This window comes from Loxodonta africana, chromosome 5, assembly GCF_030014295.1.
Source record: "Loxodonta africana isolate mLoxAfr1 chromosome 5, mLoxAfr1.hap2, whole genome shotgun sequence".
Classification (NCBI taxonomy): Eukaryota; Metazoa; Chordata; class Mammalia; order Proboscidea; family Elephantidae; genus Loxodonta; species Loxodonta africana.
Genome location: NC_087346.1, coordinates 32,897,361 through 32,914,332, shown reverse-complemented (window position 1 = coordinate 32,914,332; position 16,972 = coordinate 32,897,361). Strand labels below are relative to the sequence as shown.

At 37.3% G+C, this 16,972-nt stretch overlaps 1 protein-coding gene across 1 annotated transcript in view; it reads right to left on the bottom strand.

Moving 5' to 3' along the window:
• The window catches only part of LOC100665316 (N-deacetylase and N-sulfotransferase 4), a 509,460-nt gene that overhangs the window by 18,669 nt on the left and 473,819 nt on the right, over positions 1-16,972 (bottom strand). Inside the window, exons 9-11 of the mRNA XM_023548610.2 lie at positions 10,587-10,683; positions 5,725-5,848; positions 2,403-2,577 (exon numbers count right to left, since the gene is read on the bottom strand). Of these exons, the coding sequence (XP_023404378.1) occupies positions 2,403-2,577; positions 5,725-5,848; positions 10,587-10,683 (396 nt within the window). The remainder of the gene's footprint in view (positions 1-2,402; positions 2,578-5,724; positions 5,849-10,586; positions 10,684-16,972) is intronic.

Genomic DNA, 16,972 nt, shown 5'->3' with positions numbered 1-16,972 from the left:
AGACCTCTCCCTAGGGTGCAGCTAACTTTACTGTTCCTCTTGGGAATGTCATTGGTTCCATTTCTCGTGCTCATCATCTGCATCACGTCTTTAAGTGCCCCCTTCCCTCTATGCCTCTTGTATCTTGCTCCAGTGTTTCATTTTGCATGGCAATGTATAGCCACCATCCAACTGAACAGGTCAGAAATTTGACTCATCTTTGACACTGCTTTTTCATCCTTTTAATCCCTAATTATCTCTTAAAACTTTCTGCTTCACTCAGTTTCTACTTACTATCTTAAGTCTGGGCAACGTTCATTTTTCAGCAATGCTATCGCAGTAGCCTCTGAATACTCATTTGATCCATTCCAAACCATTCTTAATATACCAGATAGTATAACCCATCTGTCCTTTTGCCGTACTGTGGTGGCTTGTACGTTGTTATAATGTTGGAAACTATGCCACCTGTATTTCAAATACTAACACGGTCATCCATGATATATAGGTTTCAGTGGAGCTTCCAGAAAGGGCTGGCAACTCACTTCCAAAAATTAGCCAATGAAAATGCTATGGGTCACAACAGGACATTGTCCAACTTTCTTGCTTTGGGCACATCATCAGGAGGGACCAATTGCTGGAGGAGAACATCATGTTTGATGAACTAGAAAGCCAGAGAGGGCAATGGAGGCCTGTGGTGAAATGGAATGACACAAAAATCGCAATGATAGACTCAAACATGCCAGCAATAGTGAGGATGATGCAGAACCAGGCAATGTTTTATTCTGTTGTACGTAAGCTGACGTGAGTCGGAGTTGACTTGATGGCAGTTATTTATCTATCATAGATATCATAATGTTTTCTAAAAGGAAATCTGGTAGTTGCACTCTGGTTTAAAAATTTTCAAAGGCTTTCCAACTGCCAAAGAATAAAGGCCATTTGGTTTGCTGCTTCTAGCTCCAGTGTGCCTCTCAGTCTCATCTCCCACAAGTGTCCTCTAGAGTTTGCCTTGTAGCCACATAGAACTTCTTTTAGGCCTTTAACTATGCCCTTTGCTCCCTGTAGACTTTACTCCTTCTATTCTACCTCCTAGATGCTCCTTCTACCTTACCCTACATTTACCTTGTTAATATTCATCCTTCACTTTTAAGTCCAAAGTTTATTTCCCTAGAGAATGCTCTCATAGGATCTTACATACTTCCTTCACAGCATGCTCACAATTTCTAATTATATATTTTTATAATTATTTAATTAATAGCTGCTCCTTTACTCTCATTAGAAAATAGCACCACGAAGGCAGGAATTATGTTTTGTTTACTATTACACTCCTAGATCCTAGTATCGTGCATGTCACATAACCACAGCATGCTTTAAATATTTGCTAAATAGAAAAGTAAATAAAATGTTTAAATTATTATTTTACTGATTAAAAAGTCTTAAGAACCATTATTACATATAGCTGCAGAATATTTCATTTCAATGCTATGCAAAACTGTAATGGGTATTTAAGTTCTTTTCCTTGTGTTGTTGTTATAGATATCATTGCAATATACATAGATACTTGTGTACTCCTTTGAATATTTGTTCATCATAAACTCAAGAAGAAGAATTATAGGGTAAAGGAACCCTGACAAACCTCTTAATAACTGTTGGTAGAAAATATGTCCCAATGTATTTTTCTGTTGCAGAGTTTGAGTGCCCTCATTGAACTCTTGCCAGCAGAGAGAAAAAGCATTACAATTTTTGTTAAAACAATATTCAAAAAGCTTATTTTACTTTAATTCAGATGTCCTTAATCTCTAATTAAGTTGATCATTTTTCATATAATTATTGACCAGCTGCATTTTTTAATGAATTTCCTATCAGTGCTTTTTTTTTTTTTTTTAATTTTGTGCTTATTTTTCCATTGAGACAGTTATTTATTTATTTTTTAAAGCAATTTGTAGGAACTCTTTGTGTATTAAAAGCACAAACCCATTTCCCAGGTATTTGTTAAAGATATCTTCCTCAGATACTTACTTTTAGTTTTGCTAATTTGTGACAGACCAACTTTTCTCATGGTTTTGTGGTGGATGGATGGATGGATGGATGGATTTCTATTAGTTCTTTGATTTGTGGTTCTTTCCAACATATTATGCTTGAAACTCCTTGCCAACTTAATATGAGTTAAATATTCAGGTCATCTATCTCTTTGTCTGTATCTCCATCCACCCATCCACCCATCCACCCATCCACCCATCCACCCATCCACCCATCCACCCATCCACCCATCCACCCATCCATCCATCCATCCATCCATCCATCTACCTATCTATATGTCTTTACATTGACTCAAATATATCTGGACATTATTTTGGTAATTTGCTATTGTTTATGTTCAAGATGTGACTGAATATTTTTTTAAAGTATTTTCCATTGCTTTATACCTGGTACCAAGAGTATGCCCGGTCTGAGGGGTCAATGAGGATGGTGATGATCTTGGCCTTGGGGACAAGAGATGCAGCTCTCTTGGGAGCTTCTTCTGAATGGAAGTAATTAGCACTCTTCTCAAACAGAAAGTCACTTGTAATGTTGGATGGAGTAGGAAAAAAGTCCATATACCTGAAGGAGGAAAAAGAATGAATTAACCTAGATTTGAATTTTCTTTCCTTGCCATACTCGATATATAAAACAATTTGCAAATTCTTACATTTATATAAATTGCGTTGATTATCAATTTTTGCTTATTGATGGCAAAGTGGTCTAAATTGTGGATATTCTATACACCTTGTATGTGAAAACGACCTAAGGTATTGTTCTAATGATCCATTTTGGGAAGGAGAAGGTGTGAGATGAAATATGTAGGTTGCTAAAGGATAGAGGGAAACTGCTTTGAATTTGGGCTGATATTCTATGCCATCAAAATCCAAAAAAAAAAAAAAAAAAAGAATAGTAGATTTATCCATAGTAAACAACAAATTACACCATCTAGCCTGCTAGGTATTTTAAAATAGTAAATTTATGTTTGCAAACTTGAATTCGAAAACTCTCAAGTTGAAATCAAAGTGCGCCAGTGAGGAGTATTGCATCAGAATAGCAATAAAATACTAAACAGAACAGGGCATTACTGTTCTCCTTTTTAACTCTGCATAATTTGTAGTATGTGTAGCAACGTGAACACATTATAGTCTATCCAGAGTAATTAAGGGGATATTTCCTGCCAGTTGATCCTGTGGTGCCTCGGTAGGTTCACTCCTCCATATGCTGTCAGGACGTTCCTCTGTGTGTAGATTATGGAATCAATTTGTTCTGGGGTTAATTCAGTGCAAGGCTTTAATTATGTGTGTAACCCGTCTTACAGCTCGTCACTTCTCCAACCCTCAAATATTCTAGAAATAAATAATAAGAGCAATTAAGAATTCATATAAAGCACTTATTTTCCTCTTTGACATTTGTTATTATGTTTCCCAACTGTGGAGTGGTGAAAAGTCCCATCTATATTCCTGCTTAAACATTTGTGTTCCATTTGAGCTCACAGATAAAAGAGAATTGCTGCTGTTCTGCTTTTAGCAACTTGCATGCCATTCCAAAACTTATTTAGTCCTTTAAAAGTAAGGTTGTTGTTTTGGTGGTTGTTGGTTGCTGTTGAGTCCGTTCCAACTCATGATGACCCCATACGTTACAGAGTAGAACAGTTCCATGGATTTTTTTGTCTAGAACCTTAATGGAATCAGATCACCATGCCTTTTCTTCCACAGTACTGCTGGGTGGGTTCAAATTAACAACCTTTAGGTTAGCAGTTGAGTGCAAATTATTGGTAGTACTTACCAAAAACCAAACCAAACCCAGTGCCACAGAGTCAATTCCGACTCATAGCGACCCTATAGGACAGAGTAGAACCACCCCATAGAGTTTCCAAGGAGTGCCTGGTGGATTCAAATCGCCCACCCTTTGGTTAGCAGCCGTAGCACTTAACCGCTACACCACCAGGGCTTCCTGGGGTTAGGGACCATCTAAAAGTAAGGTGGTGGTTGTTATTGTTTGGCATTGAGTTGGTTCTTACTCATAATGATCCCATATGACACTGTAGAACTGCCCCAGAGGATGGTAGTGCAGTGGTAAAGGATCTGGCTGCTAACCCAAAGGCTGGCAGTTCAAATCCACCAGCTGCTCCCTAGAAACCCTACTGGGCAGTTCTAGTCTTTCCTAGAGGGTCACTATGAATTGGCATCGGCTCGACAGCAATGGGCAAATCTTTACAGAAGCAGTTCACCAGGCCTTTCTTCCATGGAGCCGCTGGGCGGATTCAAACCACCAACCTTTTAGTTAGTAGCTGATCACTTAACCATTGTGCCACTAGGGCTCCTTTCAAAAGTAAAGTAGTCTAGGAATATCCTAGGCACAGAAAGAACACATCTACTTATGATGGGAAGCCAAACCTGCTCACTGGCATTGGCTCTGCCTCACCCTAATCGTATGCACACCTAAAAAGAGCAGTGTTTAAGTCGAGGACAGGCTCATGTGTGATAATAGCACATAAAGTTACACACTACACATGTGTACATTGAAAGGAATTTCCCCAGGGTAAGATTTGCCATGTGTGGCTGAGAGTTGGAAATCAGGTACATTTTCTTAGAAATTTTGATAGAGCTAGGAAAAAGAATCAGAGTAAGCATCAGTTCCAATATCAAGTTTATTCTGTTTCAGTTTGGGAAAATACGATGATTTTTGTTTGTTTGTTTTTCATTTGTTAAACCCTTTCATGTCTGGGAGTACACATAGCCTCTGGGCTTTATTGGGAAGCTGCTGTACCACTAAGAGTATGTGCTACTGTAAGGCAGGAGTCTTTATGACTGTTTGACACCAAAGAAACAGGCATGTGCTGTAAATTACTGTTGTTACAAGGTAGTGTGTTAGTGTCTGAATTTTTGGTAGGAAAAAAAGAAGTCTTGAAAATTTTGGCTGAGTACACATACGTACCAGTGGATCCTGGTGGGAACTCCAGGGTATAATTACCGGTAGTTGGTATGTACCACTAAATACTTAGGGTAGGCTTGAGGGAGGGGGCAAGAAAACAAAATCCATACTACCTACCAAAAATTCAGACACCCTCCATGATTCAGCATGCTTCCATTAATGAAAACACATGACAAAACAAAGAATTCAAAGGGAAAATAATTGGGTCACCAAAAGGTTAAGTCATTTAAAATTTCTCTTATGCATGTGATGACTACAACTGATGCAGTTTTGCAAATGCTCTGTTATTATTTGCATGACAAATATCAGTCTATATTATACCACAATATCTATGTGATTAGTGAAGGTGTGTCATGGAACATAAAATAAAATAGCCATTAAAAAAAAAAAAAAAAACTTCTGATTTTTTTGTTTCCCCAACATCATTGTGAAAAATGAATTATGTGTTTAGTTAAGAAAAAATTCTAGGCACAGTAAAATGATAACATGCTTAAGGAGAATTCCAAATATTCCCAAAAATGATGCTGGTGAAAAATATTCCATAAATGCACTTTATTCAATCATATTAATTTACCAGAAAAATATTATCATTACTGCACTGTCCAAACAAAATTACAGGCAACACTGATTGAACATATCGTCATTATAAATTCATTTCTAGTTTACTGTGATAGAACTGAGCATAAGAAATTCATTCTGTAATTATGCAGTAGCCACGCATACATCTATAATCGCTCCGCTGAGATTTAGCATGTGTTAATAATGGCCTTTATCGTTTGTGATTTTTCTTACCAGTCAATTCCCTTGTGATAGTTGTTCCCATTAAAGAATTGAACTTCTTCGAATGTTTTTGGGCTGGGGAGATTGCTGATGATGGAAGGGTGCATAAGAAGAAATAAATAAAGTGCAGTTGTTCCTATGACAAAAAAAGAAGGTGAAACGTTATACGGCAATAAAAAAAAGAGACAAAATAGTATTTTAGGAGATTTTTTGCTAAAAAAATAATATCTGAAAGACCAATTCTTCCCAGAGTCAAAATGATTTCCTTATAAATTTCATGTAGCAACAATCTCTGTGTTCTTTTATTAGTCTCCATGACTATATTTACCTAAATGCTCAATTTAATAATAGTATGTAGCAAAAGAGAAACAGAGTAACAATAAAGTGAGAGAAACTTCAGTAATCAAGCAGTTCACTCCCTCCCCACCTCCCTACATCTCCCAAGTCAGGTGAGTGGCTAAAGTATCAGGGGTATGAGGTTCCTCTATTTCTAGCATCCAGTACAGTACCTGAACGCCGTGGATCCTCAATTACTGTTAAATTCAGATCAATTAAGTTAAACCGAACGATAGTATTCAACAGATATTTACTGAGTACTGTGGCATGATGGTTAAGAGCTACGGCTGCTAACCAAAAGATCGGCAGTTCAAATCCACCAGGTACTCCTTAGAAACCCTATGGGGTAGTTCTACTTTGTCCTTCAATATTGCTATGAGTCAAAATCGACTCAACTGCAATGGGTTTGGTTTGGTTTTGGTTTATGCGTATGGCACTCTAGGATGACTCTTAATGAGTGCTGGTAAGACAAGCACATTTGTTGCCTCATGAACTAAAAATCTGTGGACTTCAGTCAAGTAAACAGGTGATTGGGACATAATGAGACAAGTTCTGCAGTTAGAGAAGACCAGGGTGATCTTCCAGGGTGATGTAGACTTGAAAAGTCAGTACGAGCTTCCAGGAGGCAGTATATTCTAAGATTCTTCCTGAAAATAAAAGTGTTACTCAGCAAAATTCAGGTATAGGGCAGGATTCTGGGAAGAAAGACACTCCTTTCCTGGCAAGATGGAGCAATTGAGTCTGATGACTGAAGCACTAGGCTGAACAAACTAGCTGGAGGAACCCACTCAGTGTGCACATCACGGAAGACTCGGATGTAATTTCTGAACTTTGCTTTCCTCTGAGCCAAGCTAGAGACTGAGGACTATGGTAGAAAGGACTCGTAAAGTGACTGGGATTTCATGGGTCTCATAAATCAAAGCATCCTCTTTTGAAAGGGTTGCCCCTGTGGTAACAAGCTTGAACCTAGGAGGGAGCGCCAGCTTTCCCAGCCCTGGGAGAGCTGTAAATGAGTTACACAGGTGGGCTGACAGAATAATAACAATTTTAGCTGGGGATCCTGGAAGGAGAGAGATTCACAAAGAATTGGCAGTTTGCTTAATACACTTTAATCTCATAGGAGCAAAGGTTGCTGTGCTTAAATTATTAATGCGATTGCCACCTGTTTAAATCATCATGGCTTTATACAACCACCAAGATTGAACAGAAGCATGAGAATGCAAAGGAAAGTGACAACAGGTCTGAGGAGAATAACAACCTTGGATGGAAGACAAGTTAAAACATCCAGAATGGGTGACTCCTAATTAAATAGGATGACAAAGATTAATAAACACTCCTAAAGAGACTAAGCTACCATTTTAAAAAGGCTTTAGGAGTTAACAAATATGGAATTGAATCACACAAACTCAATAAATAAACTGAAGGAGACAGACCTATTTAAGAAGGGAATTAGAGGCCTAAGGCTGAAGCAGAAGTAATATCTCAAACACACTGAAACATACAGATGTGAAAATCATGCAGGACAGTAGGAGTCTTGAAAAACAGATCCTGCAAATATCAGGCTCTCCAAAACGGGGGACAGAGTGAGAGGAGGGGAAAAAATGTTCCAGGGAGAAGAATGGATTAAAGATTGAGCAGTAGCTGGAAGGGAACATGGAATCAAGAAGTGTTCTTTTTAATACTTTTTAAAACGAGGCTGACTTAAAGATGTTTAAATGGTGATGAGAAGGATGCATTAGAGAGGGAAATAGATTTTTGAACTGAGAAAATTGATATTTAATTTCCTCAAAGCATTGAGATGGATCCAGGGCACAGATAAAGGAATACTTCTGAATTATTGCTTACTATTTTTTTTTATTGGAAACCCTGGTGGCACAGTGGTTAAATGCTACGGCTGCTAACCCCAAAAGTCGACAGTTTAAATCCACCAGGCACTCCTTGGAAACCCTATGAGGCAGCTCTACTCTGTCCTGTAGGGTCGCTATGAGTAAGAATTGACACGATGCAACAGGTTTGGTTTTTTATCTGAAAATAGATACTTTATAACCTCATTCAGTAGGATGTATAATGTTTAATCACCCTGATGGTCACGGAACTGTATCCAGATCTCCCAGGACTACAGAAAGTCAAGCCTTCATATTATGAGCCCTACACCTTTGTGCTGCCAGGAGTTGGAGAGGCATCAGAAGGGGTCTGACAGGAAGCAAGGAGAAAGCACTTTAAACTAGAGACAATAGACGTGTAGCTAGATGTAGCAACAACAGCAAAAACAAAATACTGCCATTGAGTTAATTCCTGATTCTTGATGAGCCCATGTGTTATAGACTAGAACTGCTCCATAGAGTTTTCTTGGCTGTTATTTTTTATGGAAGTGGATCACCAAGCCTTTCTTCTACGGCACCCTTGGGTGTGTTGGAACTGCCAATCTTTAGGTTAGTAGTTGAGTACAAACTGTTTGCACCACCCAGGGGCCTCTGATAATTGTATAACCAGCCATAAAATCTGGGTGCACCCTCCTCAAAGTGTATATTTTCTATTATCAAGTATGTTTTCATTTATTATTCTTGCCATTTATTTATATCCATTTTCTTCAATATAAAAATGTTGTGGAGGAAAAACAATAGGCTTTAAAACTTGTATTAACCTAGGAGAAACTTTATTCTATTTTATATACAGCCAACTTCTCTTTAGTTTTGATGTGCTGGTGTTAAGCCAGGCAAATGTTAAGACGTTAATACTGACAACAGGAACCCTCTTCTGGAAGATTTAAAGCCAATGCGTCATGCTCTCAGAATTACTGTTCTAAATTTAACCCTGTTAGAAATTGCCTCCTACACTTGCTGTTGCTGTCCAGTCAATTGAGTCATCGTGGCCCTATAGGACAGGGTAGAACTGCCCCATAGCGTTTCCAAGGAGCAGCTGGTGGATTTGAACTGCCAACCTTTTGGTTAGCAGCCATCGGTCTTAACCCCTGCACCACCAGAGTTCCGGTCTACTGTCCCTAGTTGAGAGTGCTTTCTCCTAATCTGTGACCACCCCCCTCCTGGGAATTAACAGCCTCCAACTGCAGTGGGGGTTTTGCCAGCTGAAGCAAGAGAAGAACAAATTAAGATTCATACTCCTATGATTGAATGGGTTGTAAGACTAATCACAACCATTTTCATATTAGAATAATATTTTCATAGCATATAAAACATTATTATTATCATCCGATTTCTTTGTCTTAGAACCAGCTAAAAGCTTTTTCACTCCTTTACTGGTAGGTTAAATTGTAAAATAAAGGTTTAACTTATTGTCTTTATAACAGGCACAACAGGGAGGAAAAATAGATGTATACTTACTAGCCTGTAATTTTCCAGTGGAACTAAGAAAAAATAATATTCCTTGACAAATGATAGAAGATATGTGTTTAAATTAAATTTTAATATCATTTTACAACACAGGGATGTTTTATTTCTTTAGTAGTCATTCCAGAGTTAGCACCGATGAGAGGGAGTTGGTAGAAAACTCATGCACATTTTAAGCAACAACAAAAAAAGTGATATATCTGAAAGTACGTGTTGCTTTTATTTTTCCCTCCCCACACATATGTAACTTACTGTTGTAATACAATTTATATTCCTGGAGGAAGAAAATATTCAACAACCAATACCTAATAGCCTGGAACTTTTGTCCACAACCTTTAAAATGATCTGCTTGCATGTATTACATCTGGGTCAGGCTTATTTATTGTGACTATTTGTATTGTGTTATTGTTTGTGCACTCACTGATGAAGATGCTGCTAGTCAAAGTAGTGAATTCAAAATACATCAACTCAATAAAAACTTTAATTAATCAGGACATGTGCAAAGTGTATAAAACTGTCACGTACTGAAGAAAGTATAAAATATTGTAATTGAAAGTGTCATCTCACTAGTGAAATACATTCACTCTCTTTCACTACATTCTTATACAGTTGTCCTTCAGCACACGACAAAATACTAAGGAAAAAAAATGTCTGCTGAACCTCCAGTATATCAGAAAATAAGCCCAAATCATATTTATACATAAAGATTATTAAAACACACAAATGTAAAGTATATGACAATAATAGTTGTAGTGGTTCTGGAAAAAAAAAAAAAAGAGAGCGAGATCAATTCAAGGCTGTGAAATAGCCTTGAATTCAGCCAAAACACTTCTTTAGAACTTAACTCAGGACTTAATTGGGCAAAGGCCCCCCCAAAAAAAAGAAAAAGAAAAGGGAAGGAAAAATCAGGTACCACAACTGTGACGGAAAACTGTCAAAAAATTTGACATATGTGTTGAACAGTTTTCAAATCTATAGTTAGAGAATTTAGTTCTTAGGTGTAATTAGTAGATAGCATTAGGAACTACTTGAGGGTCATGGCATAAAGAAGATCCATGGGAATGGCACAAAAACAGTTCCAAATAATGAACTTGCCTGAATGTCTAAATATTTCACAAGTATTTGATATAACAATATGTTTTGTAATAAAAAAGAAAAATGAATGCAAGCATTACAACTGACAATTCTTACCTGTTTTTTGTGGTCCAATCACAAGGAATTTTGGTAAATGGTCACAAGTTTTCTCTCTGGACCAGATGTCTTTGTGCCGTTTATCATCACATGGATTCTACAAGAAGAAAGAGTAGCTAATATTATGGGTGAATATCTGGTTCTTGTCCCTAAAACAGGTTCAAAGGTGAAATCAAGTTCTTGCTCTATATCTTAGAGCTAGGAGTTAGGTTACACTCTGGTTCCGTGATTCCCAAATCTTTTCCTTAGAAATGTTTGGCGCTTATCCCTTTCCTCAAGCCTGGAGCTCAGTGTGAAGTCAATCCTGCTCTCACCTTCTTCTAACATTTGGCTGGGTTCTAACAACTGAGATTCTACTTTATTTCTGGATTTACATTTTGCATGTTTATACTAGAGACTTTGACTTGGATTAACTTGGTCTGACCATAGCATCTCAGATATCTGTGCTTGGCTATATTCTTTGTATTTTTTTTTTTTTTTTCCCTAGAGGATGGAATACCATCTTTGAAGGTCAGACTTGGCTAGTTTTTCCTTTTCTTTTCACACAATGTGCTGTTCTCTCCTGGCCCAGATTTGACACAGCTGGATCCATAGTTCAACTACAACCAAAGCTGATAGCAGCATCCAAATCATTGCTTCTAGCCCCTATCTCTTTCTTGAGCTCTGGACTTATATTTTAAATTGTATACGTGTCATTGCCATGTAGATGCAGCCAGAAATTTTCAGACCCAACATATGCAACACATCCATCAGTTCAATTTTATCTGCATCTTAATTTTCTCCTCCTGTTTCATTCTCCCGGAAACCCTGGTGGCGTTTCATTCTCCATTGCACTCTACTTGGGTGACTATATAATTTGTCATCCAAATCAGGACACTTTTGAAAGATAAAAAGGACCATTAAAATGAAAATGATAGAATGTTTGAGGTTCTTATTGATTAACAATCTGTTTTGCTATATTGGTGATCTAGGTAAGAAATATATTAAAAGAAACTACTTTCACAAAGAAACCCTTTCTAAAAATAAAATTAGACATTCAAGAAAATTAGTATTTTATATTTATTCTCCAAATTTAAAATGACTTAAGCTAAATACTCATTTGTGGTTCATATTTATGTTCTTTAATCAGTTCTTTAGTCACATCTTTCTCTAATATATCACTAAAATGCTTCTGAAGAGTAATTTCCTTCCAGTATGATCTTATTATGTTTCATTTTTTTTTTTTCATAAAATTGCCTACCATCCTTTTCAAAGTTACATTTCATGGTTGATAAATTTGAAAATGTTGACACCTTCAGTTGACTCTTTTCTGTCGGCTACTGTATTTTTAACTGGGGAAATATTTCCCTGTAGGGGCTGAGGTAATCTCAGAATAACTGCTGTTAAGGTGATATTTTCAATTATAATTTTTTTCATAATGAAATGTCTAAATCTTAGAAATCAAATTTTTTTTATAGTTATTTTTCATTTAGAGTGTCTTTCTTTGACAAATATTTTTATAAAACTTGTTAAATAAGAATCATGATTCTTTTGACCATTTTGCCAAATACAGGTGCTGCAAAGTTACAAGGCTTCTCAATAACATTCCATTCCAGCAAAGGATATAAATTTATTCAGTTACAATAGGAAAGATAGCAAGAAATGCTTCCAAGAGTTAAATTTTCAGGGTTCCATTAAAGAATGCCAAAATTAAAACTTCTTTTCCATTTAAACTTCCATTATTTAATTTGTTTAATCTCCTCCCTTCTGCTTTGAAGCTTTGTTAAAAAAAAAAAAAGAACGTAAATGGTTATAAGGCACTAAAAGAAAAAAAATTATGTTCTCAAATAATATTCAAAAGCCAATTCTTCCCAGCATCATTATATAGACTGAAGAGACTTATATCATCTGCAGAACCTAACCATGGTCCTGATGAATAACAAGTAGCAAATACTCTGACTTCCTTGGTAAGATACATAGACTCATGAAAGTAGGAGATGAATCTACAAAGTTTCAGGGGCCTGCCACAGTTGGTGAAGTTTTTAGAGATTCGGTGGTCTGGGACATGCCAGGACATCTCCTCCAAAGGAAAGAGTGAGTTCTTGTTCCTTGGAACCCCTATTGCTAAGAAAAAAGGACAATGATTGATAGGCCTCTTTGGATGCTGGAGGCAACAAATTATGGCACTAGAAAATATCACTTTAAGTCCTTTACCAGGTGATACAGAAGGCTCCCAGTTTTGAGTAGGGCTCAGGGTAAGAAAGGGCTCTGCAGGAGGTCATGCTGAGGTATAAGCAATCCTCCACTTGGGCCACATATCATGGCAGGCCCATGATACTATGCTATCTAGGGTAGAAAAGGATGCGAAATGGAGTTACTGGCAAGCCCCAGAGGATAAACATAATGTAGACCCCTGGTTCTGCATTAGTGCAGGCCATCTGCAACACACCATTCAAAAAATAGCTCCTGCAGGCTTCTGGGCCCTTGAAGAGATAAAAGTGTTTGTCATGGGTATTCAAGTCATAATTTTTCATCATGAACTGGCTACTGGTAGACCTACCAAGTCATAAATTCAGTTATATCCAGCAGCAGTTCATTGGAAGATGGGAATTATACATCTAGGATTGGTCCCAGCAGATCGAGGAGCTACAAGAGAATTTCCTAAACAAGTGGTCCAGACCCCATGTCACCTATTACTATTTCACTGGTGCCTCAACTCATTCCTATTATTTCATGGTAGGTGTCATATAACCTGCTGATGAAGGGAGGGAAACCCAAGCTTAGTTTGTGGCTAGGCTGACTCATATGTTGGTACAAACCTAAAATGGCCTTCTGATGTGCTACAGCCTTACTCAGGGGTGTTCCTAAACGAATAGACAAATGAACATACAAACAAAAACAAAAAAGCAGTGGTTAAGGGAAAACTTACAATGAGCAGAATTTTGAGCAATGTACCTGTTCATCCATTTTTGTGAATAGACAAGTAGCCCAAGGTAAGAAGCAGCCATATGAATGGGCTTGTGAATGGCTTAGGCATAGGTTGGTCAGGGGACTTGAAGGAGCAAGAAAGAAAAATTAGCTATAAGAAGTTCTAGGGAAGAGGTCTATGGATAGAACTCTGAGAGAGACCAAAGAGTGTGATAACCTTTGTATTATACACCAATATAAGCCACAGGGCACACAATGTAGTAGAGATACTAAATAAACAAATAGACAGGATGGCTTAGTTAGTTGATGTCACCCAGCCTCTGTCTGGAGCCAACCAAGTGCTGGGCTTATGAATGAATTAAATGTGGTAGCAAAGATGTAAGCCATGCATGGACTCCTTCTCACAAGTGTGCTCTAGTCACTGTCACCACTGAATATCGGACCTGCCAGTAACAGAGGCCAGTTGTAAGACCCAGAAACAGCACTAACCTACCATTTAGTGATTATATCAAACATGTTTCTCCTGAAAAGAGCAGTGATTCACCTTCATCAGGGTTGAAATTGAGAGTCTCTCTGAGGAAATTAAGATTGCTGTCCAGCTGACTGGGAAGTTATCCACTCCCTCACTATTCTCAGATAAGGCCCATATTCTATGGCTAACCAATACAGGGGTACCAAAGACTAACCTGCTTCCTTCAAGAAGGGACAATTTCTGTATGTATTTATTTCTCCCTTGCAGATCAGGTAAAGTTTAGACTCAATAAATCATTTGTGACCGAATCTCTATCTCTGATTTGATTCTAGGGAATCCTACCTGTGCAGTGATTATCCACACTATGAAATGGAAATATGTACTTGATCCAAATGCAGCTTCCACCCCTAGCTCCATTAGAACAGTAGTAAAGTATAATATAAAAAAATACCAGTAATGTACAAAGTTGGATAATGAAAAAGAAAAACAGAAAAAGAATGGATGCATTCTAATTATGGTGTTGGGGAAGAATATTGAATATACTGTGGATTGCTAAAAGAACAAACACATGTGTCTTGGAAGAAATAGAACCAGAATGTTCCTTTGAAGTGAGGATGGCGAGACTTCAACTCAATTACTTTGGAGGTCTCCAAAGACCAATCACTAGAAAAGGACATCATGTTTGGTAAAATAGAGGACCAATGAAAATGAGGGAAACCCTCAATGAGATGGACTGACAGTGTAGCCACAACAATGGACTCAAACATGCCAACGATTATGAAGGTAATGCAGAATCACACATCATTTTGTTTTGTTATATATAAGGTCGCCATGAGTCAGGGGTGACTTGATGGCAACTAACAACAGCAGTGTATAAAGACAATCAAGTTATGTTAAAATATGTTTTTAAAAGTTAGGCTATACACATAGGCGTTCTCTATGAATTTATCTCTAGAAACTATTATAAAAGGAGTTATTTATAAGGTAACAAACTCAACATTCCTTGTTTATTTTATATAACTGAAATTTTATTTACTTTAACTGATATCTTTATTTTCTGCAATGTTTTTATTCAGTATTCAACCTCCAAGTCCTTCATAGTTTAGCCTTAGCTTAAATCTCTAACCATTTTTTTTCACTGTGGCAGAAAGCGCTAAACTATCTTTTCTCCCTTTCTCCCTTTAGTAATAGAATGTTCCTATTTTGCTACTACAATCCCAACTAGAGACTATATTTCACAGTCCCTTTAGAAGCTCGGTACAGTCATGTGAATAATCTCAGTCCAATGAAAAGAAAGCCAAAATCATGTGACACATTCTTTTAATGATAAGGCCACTCACCTTGGGTTTCCTCTTTCTCTATGGGTGACCCTGAAATGGATATAATTGCAGCATCTCTTTGGGCTTAGAGGTGAAAGTCCTATGTTGAGAGATCTGCCAGCCCAGGACTCCGAATGATCATGTGGAACATAGATATCTACCTGTTCTAGACTATTTGCCTATATGTGGACAGTGTATGAGGAAGAAATACATGTATGTCTTATTTAACCATTGTATTTTTGAGCGTCTTCATTATAGCAACAAAGCCTGTGGTCTAACTCAATGTGTTTCAAAGCATGTGTCCATTAGAAAATGAGGAGATTATGACAGAATGTAAATCAATACACTGCTATAAGAAAAAAAGAAAAAAAGAATTTAAGCTAAAGTAAACCGTTGTTTTATACTCTGACACAAGCTTTTAATCTTATGATGAATCAGCAACATACAATTTGAGCCAGTCTACAGACTGCACTTTGAGTAGCACTCCTCTTAGTTAACAATTACCAATACCAACTCAATGCTTCAACTGTGCTGTATCCATTATCACACAGTGCTCATCCTTAAAGAATTCCAATCTTTGAAGAATTTAATTTTCTGTGAAATGCTCTTATTCACCTCCAATGCACAGGTAAAAAAAAAAAAAAAAAATCCAACCATTTTAGCTCTAGCTATAAAAAAAAAAAAAAAAAAATTAGCCATAGATTTTTCCTAATTATTTTAGGAAGCAGTGTAGCACAGTTAAGAACATGAGCTTGGGAGAAAGAGTGCCTGCATCTTAAGCAGCTTTCTTCAATTTTCAATGCCTCAGTTTCCTAATCTGCAAAATAATAATTGATAATACCTACCTCAGACAATTGCTGAGAGAATTAAGTGAGTTAATATACTTTAAATGATTGAGTCAGGTTCTGTATAAGTGGGAGTGCTTATTATATGACTCCACATTAGCCCTTTCTTTTCTTTTGTCCATACCAAGTAAGCAATTGGAACAACAACAACAGAAAATTAATCTTACAGACAGATTGGTCTACTGTAGGTATACACCCCAAGAGCCAACTTCCTGGTCCACTGTCAGACTGCACTGGCACCTAAGATGGTTGCCTCTCCATGGGAGAAATTTACCTTACACATTCAGATGACTAGGCTTCTGGGATGAGTGAGTTACTTGGCAGGGAAATAGCTTAGCATTTCTTAGGCAGACTACAGAATATAGGCTGCCCTATCAGATGACCCAAAGACCCCTTTACAATCCTAATTGAGTTTATTTCTAGGTAAGCTTTGCTGTCTGGGTCCTATAACTCATCCAATATTGATTTAAGCTCTTTTAGCCACTTCTCATCAATCAGGACTCAACCCAAACGTCAGTCCAAGCAATAAGGCCTTCCTTGATTCCCATAGCCAAAAATGCTTCTCACTCCTGTCTCTCTCTGATGGTTAACTGTCATATTTTCTTCATTGCATTTCAGTACCTGAGACTATTATATTCATTTGTGTATATGTTTATAGTTGCTCTATCTCAACTAGAATGTAAGCTTTCTGAAGATGGGGCGTCTGAGTGTATTCTTTGTTGCTAGAATCTAATACATAAGTGGTGCTTGATAAATATTTGTGGACCGAATGACTGGTTTATTGACTGATTTACTTAGCCCAGGCACAGTGTACACTTAGACATAGATCATATTTTGATGTAT